This window comes from Anolis sagrei, chromosome 4 (assembly GCF_037176765.1).
Source record: "Anolis sagrei isolate rAnoSag1 chromosome 4, rAnoSag1.mat, whole genome shotgun sequence".
Taxonomy (NCBI): domain Eukaryota; kingdom Metazoa; phylum Chordata; class Lepidosauria; order Squamata; family Dactyloidae; genus Anolis; species Anolis sagrei.
The window spans coordinates 139,640,177-139,661,751 of NC_090024.1; the positions used below are offsets into that span (position 1 = coordinate 139,640,177).

The following is a 21,575-nucleotide window of genomic DNA, read 5'->3' on the forward strand; positions in this document are numbered from 1 at the left end:
ATGTATCGGCGAATAATGCGTGCAGATCCCAGTAAGGTGGCCTTCTGCAGCTGGCAGATGGTAATTTTGTCAGTGCCAATTGTGTTTAAGTGCAGGCCAAGATCTTTAGGCACTGTACCCAGTGTGCCGATCACCACTGGGACCACCATGACTGGCTTGTGCCACAGTCTTTGCAGTTCGATCTTTAAATCCTCATATCGTGTCAGCGTTTCCAGTTGTTTCTCTTCAATCCTGCTGTCACCTGGGATGGCCACATTGACAATCCATACTTTGTTTTTTAACACAATGTGTGTTTTAACACTTATTATTATTATTATTATTATTATTATTATTATTATTATGCTTTTTTGTAGTTTAGTGAGGCAACAGCATGCTTTAGCACAGTAAGCTGAAGGCTTTATAAAACTACAAGTTCCACAATTCCATAGCACTGAGCAAGGCATCAAACTGCATTCATTCTACTACAGTATAGATGCATCCCTAGTTCAGAACTCAAACCACTACATCCAAAGCTGGCTCTTCTGTTGTAGTTTCCTGGATCTCCCTCATTTCTAAAATCCCCAAATTGGCATGGAAGCGGGGTAGGACTCTTTTCTTCCCAGGGAAATGAAAAAGGGCCCTCCTTCAAAACACAAAAGGAAGGAGAAAATCCTGTTTCTGCCTCAGAAAGAGAAACCAGAATATATCCCATGTGGAAAAATATTCTGATCTGCCAGCAAATTGTGTATAAAGAACAAAACCCTGTATAAATTATGCTATTTGGTCAGATGTACATAATAACTCTTGTAGCTCTGTTTGCTTACATCAGGGATCCTCAAACTAAGGCCCAGGGGCTGGATACGGCCCTCCATGGTCATTTACCCGGCCCTCGCTCAGGGTCAACGTAAGTCTGAAATGACTTGGAAGCACAGAACAACAACAACAACAGCAGCAATCCTATCTCATCAGTCAAAAGCAGGCCCACACTTCTCACTGAAATACTAATAAGTTTATATTTATTAAAATTGTTCTTCATTTTAATTATTGTATTGTTTTAAAGTGTTTTTTGCACTACAAATAAGATATGTGCAGTGTGCATAGGAATTCAGTATTATTTTTTCCCCCAAATTATAATCCAGCCCTCTAACAGTCTGATGGTGGACCCCTGGCTTACATAGTCTGTTCATCAACAGTTATTTACACACTCCCATACATAGCTTGAAAATAATTCCGTATCCAAGGGCTAGAAGAATTGTTGACAACACTGTGAACTGCCCTGAGTCCCCTTTGGGGTTGAGAAGGGAGGTAGACAGACTGCAAATAAATAATAAATAAATAAAATAAAAGTTTGCTTAAAAATTAAGATTCTGAGGAAGCTGATTTTTCTACGCAATATCACTTTTTGTGCTGATGTGAAATCATACCAAATATGTCACCCTGAAAAAAAAACTTTGATAATATTTCTGTATACATTATTTATCCTTTACAGAAGTGGGCTTCCCCAGTTTTGGAGCCAGGATTTTGGAGTTCACTGGTTGGAGAAGTTCAGACTTTACAGGCTTTTGAAGCAATCTTATTTTCAAAACCTCTTCAGAATTTATTACAGTTGCGCCTAAAGTTGTCTCTGGGCTTTTATTTCTATTTAAAATGTATATTACTGTTTGATTTTGATTTGTTGTAGAAACTATTACTGTAAACACATTGTTGCAAATGGTAAATAGAAAACTGCTTGTTAAAAGGCAGAAACATAAAATCCTCATTTGCCAGCTTACTTAATGCAGTCAGTCCTTACTTCCCAAATCAAATCCTCAAAATAATGAATATTCAGTAGATGACCTCATAATGTAATCCTTCATTGGACACTCCTGTGTTAGCTAAATTCCATGGTATCCACAAGTCAAACTAATATAATGGATGTTACCGATTGTACATGACCCTCACTTCATTTTGGAGAGAGCAGATCACCCAAAAATATGAGAATCAATGCACTATGTCTTAACAGAACATTGTCTCTCCCTACACTGCAATTAAAACTGATGATGCCATATTTTGTAACAGAACTGCTACCTGCTGAATCCTTCAGATGTTAAAGTTATTTAAAGAAAGTAGAAGATTTCTGAACTAGTATAAGATTATCAATGTTGAACGTATATGCCCACTTACCTGGAAGTAAGTCGAATTGAATTCACTGGTACTCCTGGGTAGACAAGAATTCATAGACTGGATTTTAAAACTTACATCGGATTTTAGCATTAAAAATGCTCTTGTTGCCACTTATCAGGCCTTCATATCCAATACCTCACCATCAGCAGCGCAAGACCTTCTTCAACAAAAGAGGCATTACAAGCAGATGCTCGCATATAAGAAAAAGGAAGCTATGAAAAACAACTGGGCTCAGCTTATCAAAGCTGTCAAAGAGAAAGACTCAGCCACTTTCTGGCATATTACATCAAATGCCCAAAGATCTGATCAACCTATTGTGGATTCCCACATCCCTCCGGGGATTTGGGAGGCATATTTCCAGGATCTCTATATGGACACCTCTACTGGAAGGGACTGTCCCAACTTTGATACAGAGAACCTTCCACCATGGTCACCTGTATCAGCTACAGAAATTAAGAACCTGGTTGCCCAACTACGATCAGGCAAGGCTCCAGGAGAAGATCTTATCCCAGCAGAGGCCATCAAGAACAACCTGGATTTCTGGACCCCCATCCTAGCCTCACTTTTTACATGTATTGACAACCATGGCCAAATCCCCAAGGATTGGGGGCTTGCAATCATTGTTCCCATCTATAAAAAGAAAGGGAAAAAGGATGATCCTGCGAACTATCGACCAATCAGCCTCCTTAACACTATCAGCAAGCTATATGCTAGACATCTACAATGGAAACTCCAAGATTGGTTGGAACAAGAAAGCATATTAGCTGAGGAGCAAGCTGGATTCAGGGAAGGTCGATCCACCATAGATCAGTGCCTAGTGCTGCAACACCTTGTGGAAAAATATTCCTCTCAAAACATAACCTCACTGTATGCTGCTTTTATTGACTTTAAAGCAGCATTTGATTCCATCTCGCGAGTTAAACTTTGGGAAAAACTGGAGAGTTCTACAATTGATCGCCGTCTATTATATCTAATACGCCAACTTCATGAAAAGACCACACTCAAAGTAAGATGCAACCCACAGGGCCACCTCACTGAGGCTGTTGAAACATGCAAGGGTGTCAAGCAAGGCTGCATTCTGGCCCCTTTGCTGTTCAACTTCTATATAAACTCCATAGTGGCCCAGCTTCAAAACATGGACTTCCACCCCCCAAAGCTGGCGGGAAGACACATCTCCATCCTGCTCTATGCAGATGATGCTGCTGTACTCTCTAGAACACCCATTGGGCTCAAAAGAGCTTTGAGAGCATTAATACAACATTGCAACACAGATCAGCTCCAACTCAATTACAATAAAACCAAAATCATGGCTTTCGCTAATAGGCCCAGGACTTACTCTTGGAGCATAGATGGTCATAAAATTGAACAAGTTACATCCTTCAAATATCTAGGTGTAGTTTTCCAATCTAATGGTAGCAGAAGAGCTCATGGGGATCAAGTATCCAACACCGCGCAGGGGAGCTCAATTGCCATTCTTAAATATCTCAGGACAAGAGGGGGTCACTTCACACCGGCAGCGCTCAAGCTGTTTGAAGCCAAGTCATTACCCAACTCTTGTATGGTGCTCAGCTGGGCCCCTTCCCCAGTTTTGCCCCATTAGAGGTGGTTCAGTCCAAGTTTCTGAGATCGGCCTTGCAGGTACCTAAATGTGTTTCTAATGCCACCCTGCGACTAGAGACGGGTTTTATGAGAGTGGAGGCCAGGGTGTGGGTGGCCATACTTAACCTCTGGCTCAGACTGTTCCGTGCACCCCTTGGCCTTGCCCCACTAACCATGGAGGATGACTTCCAATCCACATGGAAGCAGGCGGTAGAATCCAAAATCTCCTCGTTGGGATTTTCTCCAGGTCTACTATTAGCTATGGATTACAATCAAGCCAAAGCACTTATTAAACAACGTATCACAGACACAGAGCGCCAACTAGATCTGGCCTCGGCTCCAACCTTTCTTGTCAGTGAAGACAGCAGATACCTTGCCTCCCCTATGGCATATTTAACATACTTAGAGGTTCCTATTCATCGGAGGGCTTTTACCCTGGCGCGATGCCACGCTCTCCCATCAGCTGTACTCGACGGCCGCTACCGGAAGATCCCTTTCTCAGAGAGACTCTGCCCCTGTGACTCGGGCCATGTGGAAACAATAGAACATGTGCTCCTTCAGTGTCCGTTCTACAGGGATACCCGTGCCAGGCTTATCTTACCCCTGATAGACAAGCACCCAGGCCATTCAGGACAATTTTATACCTCCCTGCTACTTGCGGATACTAATTCAGCTACAACCTACAATGTCGCAAAGTTTTGTGCAGCAGCATACAAAATCCGCCAGGGAATGACTAGTTCCAAAAGTCAACTGTGTGTCCAGTAATCGTCTTCCCTGAATCTACAATTTGGTGATGGATCTGGACATTGTATGTTTTTACCCTGTTTCCCCTTCTGCTCCCTCACCCATATTGTGTTTTTAGTAGTTGTATTTATATTTTTAATGTACCAAACATGCCAGGTTTGTAAGGAAATGTGACACTATTTCCTGTGCTGGTCAATGACCGAAATAAATGTTTTGATTTGATTTGATTTTAGCATTTTCTATAAGAAAAGGTGCTTAAATCAAATATGTAGTAGTAAATACCAAGCATACAAGTTTTAATGTTAATATGTGGATGTTAACAGCTGTTTTTTGAAGATGGGGGATAATCAGATTAGTCCGATTTTGTACAAGATGGTGCACATAGGAAGCATAAGCAGTCTTTCTGGATTTCTCTGAATGCTGTGCCTCCCTAAATGCATCAATACAGAAGGTTAATAAATAGAGAATTTGGGGATATGGAGTGGATCTAAACAAGATGAAGAATTCTGGATATAGAAACGCAAGGAAATCCATTTTTGGATTTATTGAAAATGAGCTTAAAAAGAAATCCAGAATTGCCGGGTTTGTATCTGTCCTCTAATGAAGCTTTTAGCTCCAACTCAGATATAAAAGCTTCATTAGGGGACATATACAAACCAAGCAATTCTGGATTTTATAATTGTACAATCTATCTACAGAATCTATCTATTAAAAGCATGTATGCATGTTTGTCCATTTGTACCACAAAGGCTGTTGCTAGGTAAAGTGGCCCTCTGTGATGTCACTGCGGGAAAAAGTGACATGTAAGGTGGAAGGAAGGAAGAAAGGAAAGGAAAGTAACAGGAAGAGAGGAGGGGGAGGGAGGGAGGGAGGAAGGAAATGGAGGAAGGAATGAAAGAGTCACAAAGACAGCCTGCCTACTGTTGTCGGGATGGAGACTGTGTGGTAGGTCTTCTCAGAGCTGGAGAAGGGAGAAGAGAGGCAGGCAGCAATCCCAACATCCAGGTATATATGCTAGTATTGTACTAAATGCTGGGAAATGTGTCCCAGCCAACCAGTCTTGAATATACCTTTAAATGTAATTAGCAAAGCTTTTAACTATTAGACATACATACTGCCTGTTTTACCTTGACTAGTCTTGAGAGATGCCAACGAGATTCACTCTGTTAAAGGAGATGAGTCTTCATTGAACGAGTCTTCATCTTTTCCACAAAAGGGGTGAGAATCAACACATTTGGGTTTTGGACTGCAGTCTGAATTTTCCAGTGCTTTCTCTGCTGTTGCTGCTGATTCACCAAACCTACAGAGTTCTTGCATTCCTACCTAACAATAGCGGATCAAACAACAATGCCACTTTTAATTCCAACCAAGCTCTCAACATGGAGAAGCTAAAACATTTGGGCTTAGAATATTGAAATGTACTCAACTGCAATAGACCTGTTTGATATGAAAGAGCAGAGGCTTACAGAGGCAAGACTTATCTCAGAAACAATTGCATGTACATGATATAAAAATACAAAAGCTTACATTTATCTAGCAGTAGATACCTGCTTAATTTATCACATTTGGAATTTATGCAATGCAACAACAATATGAAACAAGTTAAAGGAATTTTATGATTCTCCAAGCAGAAGACCCAGACTTCACTAATTGTGTAGTTTGTAAATAAAAAATTAAAAAGACCTAGTATTATCATATTAACACATTTATATACTGGTTGAGTTTCAAACTCCTTGAAATTCTGTTTATTTCTGATCTTCCAAAATATTATTCTCCCAGTGAATGAAACAGAGAAAGAGATGTGTTAAAGCAAAATAATTTTAAATATGAAAACAAACCTGGGAGATGCTTTCCATAAACTTTGAAAAAAGGAAAGGAAAAAATAATGGTAAAAACACAGTGAGTCCTTGGTATCTGCTGGGGTTTTGTTCCAGGACCCCTGTAAATACAAAATGGATACTCAAGTCCCATTATGTTCAATGGTAAACTGATGGTTTCTGAGACATGGAGAGGCATCTCATAGAATCCTAGAGTTAGAAGAGACCTCATGGGCCATCCAGTTCAACCCCTTGCCAAGAAGCAGGAAAATCGCATTCAAAGCACCCCTGACAGATGGCTATCCAGCCTCTGCTTAAAAGCCTCCAAAAAAAGAGCCTCCACCATACTCTGGGGCACACCCTATCACCTCCTTGTTCTTCTTTTTTCTACTGACGTAAACAAGGAAGCCCTTTTTATTGTTTTTAATGTACCTGGCAAGCCTGAGCTCATTTTGCAATTTAGCCTTGCGAACTTTTTCCCTAAAGGAGTTGGTTATTCATTTAAATTCTTTTTTGGTGATTTCTGCCCTTTTCCACTTCTTGTGCACGTCTCTTTTGAGTCTTAGCCCAGTGAGAAGTTCTTTGGACATCCATTCTGGTTTCTTTGCCCTTGTCTTATTTTTTTCTCTTTGTTGGCACTGTTTGCAATTGTGACTTGAGTATTTTAGTCTTGAAAAACTCCCATCCATCCTGAATGCCCTTGTCTTTTAGTATTGGCATCCAGGGAATGCCACTCAGTATTTCCTTCATTTTTTGGAAGTCAGCTCTCCTAAAGTCCAGAATGTGGGTTTATTGTATTAATCTCAAAAGAAATTTGGCATTTAACAAAATCTGTACATGAATTTTTTGTTGAATAATGATTATGAGATCCTTGCAATTTTAGCTAAGACTGAAAAAATCCAGCAGGATTTCTTTCGTAAAGGTAACTGTGAATTTTTACTATAAAGATATCGGCAAGTTAATATGAGAAGCATTTTTTGAACTATTTAAAATGGCATAATGAGAAGCAAACAACAATTATTTTTTGGATGCAGAAAAAGCTTTTGATAATTTGACTAGAGCCTTCTTATTCAGGAAGATATTAGTTATGGTGATAATTCTCTCAAAGGAGTAAAAGTGATTTATAATTCGCAGAACACACAAATAGCGGTCAGTGTTTTGCTCACAAATCATCTGTAATACAAATAGAAGAAGACAAGGCAGCCCATTGTCTCATTTTCTTATCATTGATTTTGAGGCTTGGAATAGAATTATAGGATGAGACAATTTATAAAGGTTAAAGGAAATATTTCAGTTTAAGGGCATTTGCTAATGGCTCAGTGATTATTTTGGAAAATGCTTGGGAAAGCATAGACACACAGTTGGAGGAGTGAAGAGAATGTTGACAGTTGTCTGGATTTAAGGTTAATAAACAAAAGAGAATGATGTTGACAAACAACACAGTTCTATGTGTTTTGGATAAGAGATACTTAACCAGTACAAGTTTTTGTAATATCCAGTATGACATCTGCTATTGCAAGAATGCTTAGTAAAAAATTGCTTCTTCAACAATAATCTCTGTTGAGTTTCCTGGTAAGAATATTTGTTTCTTACAGTGTTGATTACTGTGATGTACCATATTTCACCAATTCTAATATGCACTCCCCTCCCCCAGAAAAGAGGCTGAAAAAAGGTGCATCTTAGAATTGCAGGTGTTCTAGATTCAGAGTTTGTTTGTTTGTTTTAAAAAAAGAGGATCAGGATCGGTGACTGTGAGAGTGGGAGGGAAGCCAGCTATCCCTGCCCGTTCCCAGAAAGCTGTAGCAATCCCCCAGCTTTCATGCCACTGCCTCCTGCTGCTGGCTCAACTGTAGCTGATGTACGTGGCTTCTCTCCATGCTGTCGCTGTTGCTCTTTGTTGCTGCCATTGGCTTAGTATCCCCAGGTTTCTTATAAAGGATCTGGGATGGTGGCGGCGACTGAGAGCGGGAGCCATGCGGCTTGTCAGTGCTGATTTGGGCTGTGGGGGAGGCAGGGCTTTAACGTAGAGGGCTTTCTTTGTAGGCTGGTTCCAGATCCCCACTTGGAGCAGCTGGAAAACTTGTGTTGCTTCTTACTGTCTGTGTACTGTTTCTCTCTCTCTCTCTCTCTGTCCTGCCATGTGTGCTGCATGAGGCAGCAACAGTGGAAAGGGGAAGCATGTTCCTGGCATACAGTGTTTCCTTCTACCTGCTTGTCTCCTCGCTTCTGCGACCTTCACTATTGATGGCAGGAAGCCGTATTCCCTATTTGTCCACTGTAGAGTGTTGAAGGGCATTGCTGTCAGAGGATGACATATATCTCATTAGAGGAGTAAGTGAAGGTACCTCTAAGATTGTAGGTGATGTAATTAGGTCCTGTAATTGTATTTCCTGAGTAGATGTGTGGGCAGAGTTGGCATCTAGGTTTGTGGCATAGTCTTGTAGCCGTCTCCATAACCATTTTGAGTGCCATCCTGCTGATAAGTAACTGTTAGAAATTGGGAGGCTGTCTACTGGCAAGTAAAGGCCTGCTACTAAGATGTTCATTGATTATTCATCTTCGCAGTCTCAGTTGGGATCTGTATGTCACTATTAGTTATATTCTGCCATTTCCTGTCTTCTGTCTGTAACATATAAGTTCTGGCTTCAACTTTTGCCTTGTTGGTTCATTTTTTTAACTTCATGTTATAAGTACTGTGCCTTGAGAAATATTTGCTGTATCTCCATAAGTTTGGTGTCCCTGTCTGTTGGATCTCAACAGATGCATTTGTACCAGAAGACTTGACTCTAAATTATAGATTTGTATTGTGTTTTTAGGCTGTAACATGTGGGCATGTAAGTACATGTAATGATATAGTGTGGTGTTTAGACATCCATTGCGTAGTTGTATAGTTCTCTTGATAGTTGTATGGGTCCAGAAGGTTCTCTTGAGAGTTCCAGTTTGATATTGGTGGTGGGGTGGAAGTTGTTGAAATTATGGTGGAATGTTTTAAGTGAGTCCTCTCCATGAGTCCAAATTATGAAGCCATCAATGTACCTTAGGTAGATGTGAGGTTTTGGGGTGCAAAGTTTATGAAGTAATATTCTAGTCTAGGTCATCCATGAAAATGTTGGCATATTGTAATGCCATGTGTGTGCCCGTGTCAGTCCCATTGACTTGAAGTCTTATGTTATTACCAAAATTAAAGAAGTTATGTGGGAGAACAAAGTGGCTAGGTTTGCAATGGTCCTATCTGGAATGATGTTCCTGACAGCTTGTAATCCATTCATGTATGGAATTCTACATTCACAATGGCTAACATGGTATTCTCTGGAAAGTTGTAGAAGACTATAATTTCAACAGGAAGTTGGTAATGTCTTTCATGTAGCTGGACATTCTGGTGACATATAATCTAAGAATATTAAAATTCCTTCCAGTAGTCATCTATGGGATCATTAGGACCTTGTAAAATGTAATGTTGGAAAGTTGCCTCTCAACTTCCTATACATAGTCAGAATTGTCCATGATGACAACAATTCCTCCTTTGTTTGACTCTTGTGTGACAATGTGAGATTGTTTCTTACTTAGATTGTAAGCATGAGGATAGGGAACTGTTGAACTGACTATTAGTAAGCCAGTCTGAGAGCCTTTTGTGGCTGAAGAACCAGGCATACACACTGTAAATAAATAAAATAAATAAATAACTACAATTCAGAATTTTATCCTGGATGACCCTGCCAACCTGTCCTATATCAATGAGACCTTGCTGGATGAAGCATGGAATGTATGTAAACTTTCTCACCTTTTCCCATCCAAGTTCTGTGTGCAGCAGCAGGTGACATCAGGAGATGAGGAGTAGTCACAATGGCCTATGGGATTCCATCTGGGTGCCCTATCCTGCAGCCTGCCAGGTTGAAGGTTGGTGGCCAGGATAGATCAGGACTTGTGCTGGTTTACTACTCGACATTCTTCATAGTTTTCTTTTGTAGAGTGGTATTAGAGTACTCACGACTTGTTGGGCTGAGAGATGTCAACACTTGTTCTGAAGCTGCCAGAAGTGGCTAAAAAACTTCAATACTTCTTTGACAATCTTAGTTTTGTTTCAAGTGTTATCTACACTCACTAGATCTTGATTCTTGTATTGTGTAGTAAGATGGTGAGTGGAGGAGGTTTCTATAATTCTTCTGTCACTAGACAGACAGATCACTGCATGATGGGACTTCAACTCAATTGACTCAGAACATTTACAAAGGTGAGGAAGCTATTGAGATAGTTCATTCCAGTAGAATGAATCTAAGTTGTCTCCTGATGATTCTCAAGGATTTTCTTGCTATCTTTGTAACAATGCTGTAGAAGCCTTCCTTGACCTCTGTAATGGAGAATTGGCCAAGGCAAACTATTCCCTTGGTAGTTGGTGACAATGAAATGAGTGAAACAGCAACTAGAGTGATGTTGGCAGAAATCTCAAAGTGAGTCTAATGAAGCACAGACAAGTCCTTTTCTGAAAACTCTATGGCCATGCACAGGCAAAGCAAGAGAGCAAAAGAAGTTTTTACTGAGACCATTGCATCAGCAAATTGCTTTCCAGCAAGGCTGTTTTGAGAGGTTGGGGTTCTTTCAGCCTGGTCCATAAGACAATTCAGTTAGACAGTCAATAGTGAAGAATCTCCCAATGATTTGCAGATAAATTCTCTTATTCCTTTCTACAGCTAATCCCCAATGCTATAAATGATACACATCAAGCAGCTCCTGTTGATGCAGTAGTAATAGATTCTTTTCCATTTGTGCAGGATGTTGAAATAGTCCCTGGGGAGGTGAGAACCACAATTTGTGGTCTAGAAAATCCTTGCCTCTCCTGTCTCATTAAACAGGCCAGAGGAGGGGTGGCTGATTGGTAAATACATGATCAGTAGCTACCTATTGTAAGGCAGGTTCTCTACATTTCTGAAGGAACCTGTTGTAAGATTGGGTTTTGCTGGACCTCTTAGTGACTTTCAGTATCTTTGATCACAATATCTTTCTTGACCACATTGATAGGATGGGGCATAGAAGTACTGTTGGACAGTGACTCTGTTCCTTTCTTGCTGGGGGAAATGCTGGTTGATTTCTTCGGAGTCCTTCAGGATTTTATTTTCCCCTCTATGTTATACAGTGTATATATAAAACCACCAGGAGGGGCTGCCTTGATTTTTGGGGCCATTTATTACCAGTATATGGATGGCACCAAGCGCTATTTCTCTTTCTGCCTAACTCCAAGGAAACACTCAGTTCTTGTGGGTTTTTTCGGGCTATATGGCCATGTTCTAGAGGAGAAATGCCTCTAGAACATGGCCATATAGCCTGAAAAAACCCACAAGAACTGAGTGATTCCAGCCATGAAAGCCTTCGACAATACATCCAAGGAAACAGTTTGTGGTGTAAACCAGCATCTGTCATCAGTAATGGATGGACAAATGAATTGAAACTTATCCAGAGATGACAAGAGAGTCCCTCATCATGCAAAAATCAGATTTGGGAATAGGAAGAGTTCACAGTTTGGAAAACGCATCAAATACTGAGCCTGTATACCTAGGATTCTGTAGTGACCAGGAGTTTATTTGCACATTCAAACCAATGTGCCAGATATGCCTATCCTGAGAAATTTCTGATCTAGTCATGCATTAGTTACATCCCATTTGAATGGCTGTAACACACTCAATGTGGAGCTGTCTTTGAAAAGTGCTCTTAAACTTCACTTAATCCAAGTTGCTGCAGCAAAACTACTGACTGGGGCAAGTTACAGTGAGTAGGTGACTCCTTTGTAACAACAGCTACTGGTCCATTTCTAGGCATAATTAAAAATGCTAGTTGCAATCTATAAAACCGTATATGGTCACGCTCAGGATTCTGAAGGACCATTCATTGGCAATGGAAAGCTTTTCAGTTCTAGGAGGTTTTTAGGAATGTATTGCAGGGGCATTTGATACTGTGCTGTTTTATTAGCTTTTATTTTTTTTAATCTGTATTTATTTTAAAAGTTTGCACTCCTTGGGTAGTTTAATTCAATTTTAACAACCTTTTTCATATTTTTCTTTTGTCATATCTGTATTAATTTTCTGGAAGTTGCTGAGTCCTTGGTGAAGTATTAATAAATATATAAGAACAAAAACCACAACACTTATCTACTTTAGTGTGCTTCTAGAGCAACTTGCAGGCTGCTAAATAAACAGTCCTGGCAGTATCGTGTAACTTTGGTATCATTTCACAGTTTTAGCCATGTGTCGCCTATGTAACAACAAAATCATCACTTTTAAAGTAAATTTTCATAGTAGTTTCATTGCAATCTTGTTGGAATTATAATCATAGTTCATTTCAGTTTTATATTGTCTTTTAAAATAAGGGTGATAAAGTGTGGCCCATGCTCCAGGAAGGCCCCAATTCACCTCTCATGCTTTTCAAAATCTTTTTGGAAAGCACAGTAATTTTGTCCCACTGCCACTCAATGTTCCAGCCCATCCATGTCCTCCAAATCAGCAAAAATCCAATAACAGCAATACCAGAAATGCTTATGTCATTTCCGGAAGCTATTATGGGTGTGTTCCCTGTAAAACAGTGGTTCCCAACCTTTTTTTTTTTTTTTGACCAGGGACCACTTGACCAGAAACCACTTTGACCAGGGACCATTCTCCAACCAACATTAGTACCAAAAGGGTTACAAATCAGTTTTTTGTCAACTTCAGATTTGGTTTGGTTATTTGGGGTGCTGGTTCAGAAAATTGCATTGGATAGACCACATCAGCTCTAGTTTCTGATACAGAACATATGCCATCCAGTAGTCGCCATCTGCTCTCCCACAGAAAACCATATTTAATCATCTAGATCTGATGTGATTTATCCAAGGAGCCAGGGCTGGTCAGCGACAGGGAAGGAGTGGCAGGTGGTGCAAAAGGAGCAGAAATAAAATAAAATAAATAAAGAGAAAGGAGACTCTCGGACCAAATTTTCATCCTTGTGGGCCATTGGTGGTCTGCAGCCCATAGGTTAAGAACTACTGCTGTAAAGCATTTGGCGGTGAAAATGATTCCTGCCTCCTCCCAAGTTTTGTAACAGTATAAGTTTGCTTCAGTTTGAAAATGTAACTAGGTATAATGACTATTTGGCATTCTAACACATAAGCAATGAGGGAACTGAATTCTCATTTATCATATTCAGCGCCACTTGGACAATTTACTTCCTTTTCCAAATGATGACAACGGGGCAGTGTTTGAACTGCAGTAGCAAATGTAACAAGATCTCTACATCTTGTTTCCATTGACTGATCTTATTTAACTCTTGAATAGACATTTAGGGGAAAGTTTTGGGGTGAATGAGAAGAAACAAGCTGAAATGTAATTTAGATACAAAGAATTGAGAGCAAGCCAGCCAGAATATTTTGGAGAGAGGTATTCAACTAATTTAACCAAACAAGAGCAAGTCTGTTTCATTTGAAAGTGCAAGTTCATAACTTGAGTGTCCTCTAGATGTGACACAACCCGGGGAAGCACAGATTAGTGGTGGATATGAGTACCTCTTAGTAAGATGCTATCTATAGTTGTTGCCATAGACTCTGTTTTTAGATCTCAAGGTTTGAAATTTTCTTGCTCTCTTTGTTTGTTTCTTGTGCATGATGCTGACATGCTGTAATATTTTGTGCTTGTTTTAATTTTGTGTGCTATTTTGAGAAATTAATTTTGAAAAGCTCATACATATTTTAAATAAATAGTGGAAATAAAATTTGTTGCAAGCTTAAACTAAGGAAACAAATCCTGCCAGCATCTATCTACTTTAGGTGGTTTGACAGCGTAAGGATTTCTTATCCTAGTTAGCAGAACTGCAGAGGGTGTCCCATGCATTAAAATGAACACTTTGATAGGAGCATTTATAGAAACAGATAACGGTTCTCATGAAATCACCTGTCCAAAGGGAGAGTTCTTTAAATCTGTGAGAGGTAACTTAAGGAATGTGGACCTAATTTTCTGTGGTGTCATCTACCTCTCAAGAAACCTGTAAGTCTACCTTTAATACTGCCCCTCTGGTAAACACTTTCTAATCTGTTGGTGTGTGTGTGTGTGTGTGTACGCATATGCCTAAGAGAGTAAGGGTGAATAGGGAAGGAATATGAAGGCACAAGAAAGAAGGTGTAGTCATGGGATATCATCCACATTTAGCTCTGGGTTTCACCACTTGCTACATCCCTCAGCCTCTGATAATGAAAGTTTCTCATTCTGCTCACACACATCATAAATCCACAATATCCTGTTAACACTAAGTATCTGTGTTATTGAATAAATTCGTAATACACAAACCCTGCATTCAATAGAAAGAACATTGTATTTCTCTTGATAGCACTTTTGTGGGGGCTATACGATATCTTACATGCAAACATGCATTCCAAACCTGGTTGCTATTTTGATTTTGGAAATCTATTAGGAAAAGCTGTGATTCAAAACAACAGTATGTTTTTTCTTGTCTTTTTTGTTCTAGATCAGAAGATCCCAATCTTTGATCTTCTAAGGGTTTTGGACTTCAGGTCCCGGAACTTTTGACAGCTTGCCAAGCTGGCAGGGGTTTCTGAGAATTGAAGTCCAAAACATCTGGAGGACCAGAAGTTGGGAACCAGTGCTCTAGATTCCTCTTGCAAAGTTTCTGATGCATATTTCCAAATACACATGTGCATACCTATGAAGTAGAGTTCTGATATATGGCTCTGTATGTGCAGAATATCTGCATTCTAGAGACTTCCTTATAAACATATATCATTTTAAAGGATGGTGCAATTATTACAGACCAATGTATGTGTGTATTTAGTACAGAATACCTACTTTATTGCGAGCTGCTTTGAAAGAACTTTGACATACCGTACAGGGTAGAAAACAAAGAAGAAAGATTTTTTATTTAAAAAACCTCAAATTTTAGGCTTTTAAAACCCAAGGGATCTACTCACCAGCATCCTACTGGTGACATACACAGATACAGCTGGGTATTATGTCTGGATATGGGATTTTTAGATATTGTGCAAGGAGATGCAAGTATCAGCCAAAGCACAGCCACTCTTTGCCCAGACTCATTCCAGCTGTTTGAGCACCAAGAGAGGAAAACATAGCTGTATTCTGAGCACAGATGTTATTCTTTCTTCCCTTTTTATTCAAAATTAGCTGTAATCAGTGCTTGTGTCTGATCAGTGCCCAGAAAAACAGAGCTCTACTTAGAAGTCTTGCAGAGAATGAGGAACAGCCTTCACTGCCTCCCACAAGTACACTGATCGAGACTTAAGCTCTGCTAGTATTATGGAAGATCTTGAGCGGTACATTGCATGATTACTTTTGCATCAATGGGAGGCTGGACTTAACAAGCTGAGGTTTACTAGCTAAAATAAGATCTACTTAATCTCTTTTCCACCATGTCCTCTTCCTGCATCATTTCTGCTTTCAGCATTTTGGTTTGTCACAAGTCCTTTTGTCAGGCAAGGAGTAGAGAAGGGAATATGGAACTATGGAACTCTGAAGCTTGGGCTGGAATAACTAGACCTATTGACTATGAGCTTTCTGAAAAGCTGGCTTGTGCAGGAGGAAATTTGAATTACATCTCATGAATATGTTTCAGATTGACTAAGGAATCAGTTTGTTTAAGAAGAAGTCATTCTGCAATATTATTTTCTACATTTGAATTTGCCTTCCATTTTCTCTCTGTAGAGATATTATTTGACTTTAATTACGAAACAGCAGACTGTCAGGTCACAATGTTCTTGATTGTATTTCCTGGCTTTTAAATGTCAACATTAGCTGTTATCAAGTTTTACCTGGGTTTTTTCCCCCTTCAACTCATTTTAATTTACCCTGTGCATTTTGGAAAGGCCTGTGCAGCACTCCTTCTCCAGAGAACCTTGTGTCAAATAGCTTGCTCAGCACACATATTCGTGATTAATTTGGTCATGCCCCTGAAAGAATGGCTGTGACCTTGAAAATCCTTTCTGCCAAGGACACATTTCTAAAACCAGATTCATCAAATGGATGATGCTGAGGTTGAGAGTGTTGTTATTCCTCTCCAATCCTACTCCAGCAAGGGGCACTGTAAGTACAGTGCCAAGACTTGATGGAGGGGATTTTATCTTTTACAGCACTCATATTTGTCTTTCGCTTTGGTTGGATCAGAGTATATAGCTTTTATGAACTCTCTTTCATGAGATCATTACTGTCTATCCAGTATAGCCCATTTATCTCAAATATTTTGCTTTTACTTCTTTACCCACAAAAAAGCCTCTCCTAAGGGAACCCTGGCTGAAGGCCTAAGATGCAGTGCAGAGCTCTACAGGGAGAATGATTGGGTTACAAAAGACATGCATGAACGTCAGAAGTCTGTTCTGATTCACTTTTCAAAATACAGAACATGTTTGGAAGCACTACTGAAAGGCATCAATGTTTTGTCTTCCCTCATTCAGACCAACATGCATTGTCATTTTAAAGCCAGTATTTACAAATTAATATATGATAGCCTGCAGTGGAAATGTTTAAAGTTTGCCTTAGGTGCATGAATAATCTGTGTCGGAATATAATCTTTCCAATATTAAATCTTCCACATCAAATAGAATGGAGGTCCGTTTTATTTTTCCTCCTTTATCAGAGGACACTTAATAGAATAGTTAATTCCTTACATCACTGCCCCTTGTGAGTGAGATTATTTCACAGCAGCAAAGCAGCAACACAATATGCTTGTGACACACAAAAGATCAAAATGATTCCAGCTTGTTTGGCAGATTCAAAAGGGTCTGTGATGCTGGACCCACAGGAGCATTCATTTAGCAGCACAGAATGGTGACTGTATTTGCATCAAGGTAGATCAAAAGCTTATAACATTTACATAGGAAGAGGTGGGCAGCTATGGAAACCCAACTGTTGAATTCTGGCAACACATATTCAAGCCAGGGAATAAAGATAGAACAGTGGGTGTATGGAGCAAAAGAACTGGATTTTCTTCTAATATATTTTAGAATGGAAATTACTGGCTTTTCTAAACCTCAGGTGTTTGTAGCAAAGACATTCAAGGCCAGAATATTCCAAGTACTTTTATGCTAACAGAGTTGGCCTTCAGGAAAAAAAAATCCTTTTTTCCCCTTAAAGTTTGAGTAAATTCACTGGCATTTGCTTTCTGAAACAATTTGGAATCTTAAGTTTATTGCATATATGTTATGTTTTAATATTTTATAGTGAATGCTTTTCCTGGATCGTGATTGCCTTTTGAGACACAAATACCAGGATATTAAATCATGTATTTATATGTCTAACATGTATTTTTAGCGGCAACATTATATTTTTTAAAATTACAGATAATTCCAAAACTAATCTAGGAATGGAATGGGAAAATTCTATTGGTAATGTCACAAAGGTTAGCCAGTAAACATTCTTTGGTTGAAAATGAAATACATTGCAAATATATAGGCATGGTTTTGCAAAGTGCACAGTGAATCAGCAAAAGATAAAAAGTCAGCCTTCAATCTGACTTTTGCTCTTAAAGAATTAAGATTTGTTCTCAACTTCCAAGGGTTCTGATTCACAATATATATATGTGTGTAGTTTCAGGAACACTGCAGTAAATGTGTATTTTCTAATCCATTTTTAAACATTTGTATAGGTTTGAAAACGGAGGGAAAATAGTATCTACAATAAAATCCAAAGGTAAGTACGCCATTGTTTGTAATGACTGATTTTGTGATTTGGGGCGGGGGGAGGCAAGAAGAAATTGGGGGCAAGAAGAAATTGTCTTTGCTTTCTCCATATTATTTGGTGCTCTTAGGACTGCCCCCTATGTCTGCAGAGGCTGCGAGAGGGGGTGCCTGCCTGACATCCCAGGGCCAACCTGGTATACGCCATGCTGGATCAGCCAAGGGATAGTGGATCAATGTAGATGCTCTGTGTCTTATCGTTAGACCTCAGAACTTCTGCATCTATCCAGTTACTGTCATGGCCAGCAGTTTTTCTGGACTGGCTTGGCTGCTTCTGTGTGCTTGGAAGGGGTCAAGCTGACTTTCCTCCCTGAGGAATGCATCACAAACTGCTGTGATTATCTGTACAGGCTTGACAGAATGAACAGTAGCTGAGATCTCTGGAGAAATAAGGGGTCTGTAAGAGATAGCTCTTCGGTAGCATGCCATACTTTGGCACTTGAACCTCAGCTGTTACCCTGAGTTAGAACTCTGGACCCTAACCTTTTTCCTGCAATCCTATTTTGGACTCTGTCATTCCTGTAACTTTGTCTTGGAACTTTTTCTGTCCTGAACCCTGGAATCTGAATCTTGTACTACCTTCCTAGCTTTGACTTATGGACTTGGACTTGACCCCCCGACTTTCCGGTTTTAGTTTGGAATGCTCACTATGATTTGTACTTGTGAATTCTGGAATGTTATTCTAAGTGAACTCTGGATTACTGTTTCTTCTTCTTCCTGGACTGGCTTTGTAGTACTCTCAGCCTTTATTGGACTTTTGACCTTGCTTTTGTTACCCTAGCTATGTGCTGTATTGTCTGTTTTGTTAGTCAGACCTTTGAAAAATTCAAGGTTTCCATTTAGGTAAATCTGGTATTGACTCATCCTGTATTCCTTTGATAAAACTCTGCTCTGGTCACTGGATGACAGCTGCTCAGAACATGACAGTTACTCAAATTAAAGAATGATGAGGTGGAAGAACAGTTGGGTGGATAGTTGCTGGATGGGAAGACTAACATGGGTTGATGAGAGGATTACAATCAGATGATGATTCATTTTCAGTCTTTTGTATGCGTTCTAACTGCAGTATTAAAAACCATGAATATTCTAAACAGTTGTGTTTTATCGAAGAGATTAATGTTTTGTCTCTCTTTATCCCGTTTTCCTAATCCAGCTTTCTGGGGTGAGTCTGATGACAGCAACTCTGAAATTGAAGCAGCTCTGCGTCCTCAAGTGAATTGCTCACATAATGATGAATTCGATGACTTCTATGATTAAGAGCCAAGAGTGTACACATGCACATACTAAACATTTTCTGGTAGTTTTTCCTGCATCCAGGAAGCAATGACAGGGCACAGTATAGTTTGTGTACTTTTTCCTGTTGGCCATATTTTTACTTCAGATGCCACAGTGTGCTTTCCCTCCCTGCTGGACACTGAATGTATATCTGCTGGTGAGCATATCTCCAAGAACTAAGAATTAGCCCTTTCAAAGATGTGCTTGAAATCCACAGTGATTTTGTAGTGAAGAACTGAAAATATGGTGTGCCCTCAAGTTAGGTATGTCCCCTTCCACTTTTCTCTACTCCTGATTGTTCCCCTCCAGGCTCTTTTTCATGTTCTTAAAAGGGCCATTAGGTTGTGGGTAAATATGTTTACATATTGTATATTGCCTTGAATTCCTGTAGGAACAAAGATATGCTGTTATTGATACCATTACTGATCTAGTTAGGTATTTTACCTTGAGAAATATAGGGTTTAAGCCCCATACATCCAATAGAAATCCACCTAGATCTCCCCTCCCCAACCAGGTATTATTTGAATTGGAAGTGCAGTTTGCATTGCATGGAAGCTCCTTTTTCTACATAGGGTTGGAGGGTTTGCATGAGTTTCACAGAAAGAGCAACAAGTTAGAATCTTCCTTCTTCAGTTAGGCTCATGCTCACCTTCAGTGGCTGCCAATAATTGAAAATTCATAGAGTTAGTAATTGTCATGCCTGCTGTAGTCCTAAGCAACCATTGTACAGAAAAGGGTTTTTTTTTAAAATATATATATATATAGATGCCCAGCTAGGAAATATTACAGCATTTGTTTTCAAGCCTCCCAATTAAAATATAATATGGCTAATTGGGGGAAAAATCTTACTACAGCTATGCAGATTTTTTTTTTGTTGTTGTTGGTGGTATATATTATGATATTTTTTGAACTGTGTGGAACTAAGTGAAATTGTTTTTAACTAAGTGGGCTTTTCTCAGAAGAATGCTGATGTTTTAATATTGTTCCATTGTGATTATATTAATACATTTTAATTTTACTTGAATACAATTTTGGGATTTGTGTTCTTAAAGGCAGCATATGAATTATAACAGTTATGTGTGAAATACTTTGTAGAAAAGGTTTCAAGCCTTCCCTTTAGATTTGAATCCAATCCCTTCTACAGGAAATAGTAAGATGTATAAGACAAAACATTAAGAGTGTATAATAAAAGATGGATTATTTTATGTGTGTGTTATACTTGCTAATATTTAAATCCACCAGTACATTTTCAGTTCTTCATTGAGCATTCTCTTCATCCAATTCCACACACACATTCGCCAAAAGCTGTCCCAAAGAAATCCAATTTCTATATCTTTTTGCATCAGCAAATTCTAAAAGGTAAGAAGCATTTGTTGCAGTAAAAAACATCAAAAATACTGAAAAGTTTCAGTTATATTCTGGAAAACTTATGCCACAATAAAAGTTTCATTCTTTAATATACCTCATCTTTGTTTATATTTGTTAATTTACTATGGTATCTTTCAAGATTCAGGATTTACATATTTACAAAATTTGCATTAAGCCGGTTGATGTTTAGAGCGCAGGGCAGTAAGTTTCAGTGGAAGCTGAAGCGCTTTATGAGGCAAACGTTTTCAGTGATCTTGTCCCTCTGGGGAGCATGTGACCTGCCTGCTTCCCCCTGACATGTAAGTATGAAATTATAATATACAATGCCATATTGATTTCCTTGTACACAAGTGTTTCCAGAGATTATGCAGCAGATCGACTTGCAAGACCTAAGAATGCTTGTGTCATGCCTTCACTGTTGCCCTGGGATAGTTCTCAGCCTGGTTGCACTAGACATCAGGTTTTTGTTTTTAACAAGCTATTTCTGAATTTTTAGTTTGCCATTAGTTGAATTCACAGATCTTGAGGGCCCATTGCAATGTTATTTGTACTGTTCCCTGTCAGTCATAGTTTCCATATATCGCTGAATGTAATGACAAAATCAGCAATGATAAAAAAGTAACAACGAAAAAAGCACATGGTTGTAGCACAAGCAGATGGAACCACGAGATCTGAAGCATCATTGTAATTGAGTGATAATGAAGTACATGTGCAATAAAAGTTGAAAAAACAACTGTGTGTGTATATACTCACACACATATACATACAGTACATGTAAAATGGTATTCTGAATAATGTTTTTGTAACTGTACATGAAAGAAAGAAGGTGAAAGAAGAAAGTGCTAAAGCTGGGTTGCAGTTAAACATAAAAAAACAGGATTCTGGCAAGCGGACTGATTGACAACTGGCAAAAG

The 21,575-nt window shown here is 39.2% G+C and overlaps 1 protein-coding gene across 4 annotated transcripts in view; it reads left to right on the top strand.

Moving 5' to 3' along the window:
• The window catches only part of KIZ (kizuna centrosomal protein), a 76,755-nt gene extending 56,257 nt beyond the window's left edge, over positions 1-20,498 (top strand). For all 4 annotated transcript variants that reach the window (XM_060774076.2, XM_060774077.2, XM_060774078.2 and 1 more), the window contains 2 exons: positions 17,928-17,971; positions 19,172-20,498. In XM_060774076.2, coding sequence (XP_060630059.2) covers positions 17,928-17,971; positions 19,172-19,275 — 148 coding nt within the window. In that variant the 3' untranslated portion in view covers positions 19,276-20,498. The remainder of the gene's footprint in view (positions 1-17,927; positions 17,972-19,171) is intronic.
• Positions 20,499-21,575: the final 1,077 nt, after the last annotated feature.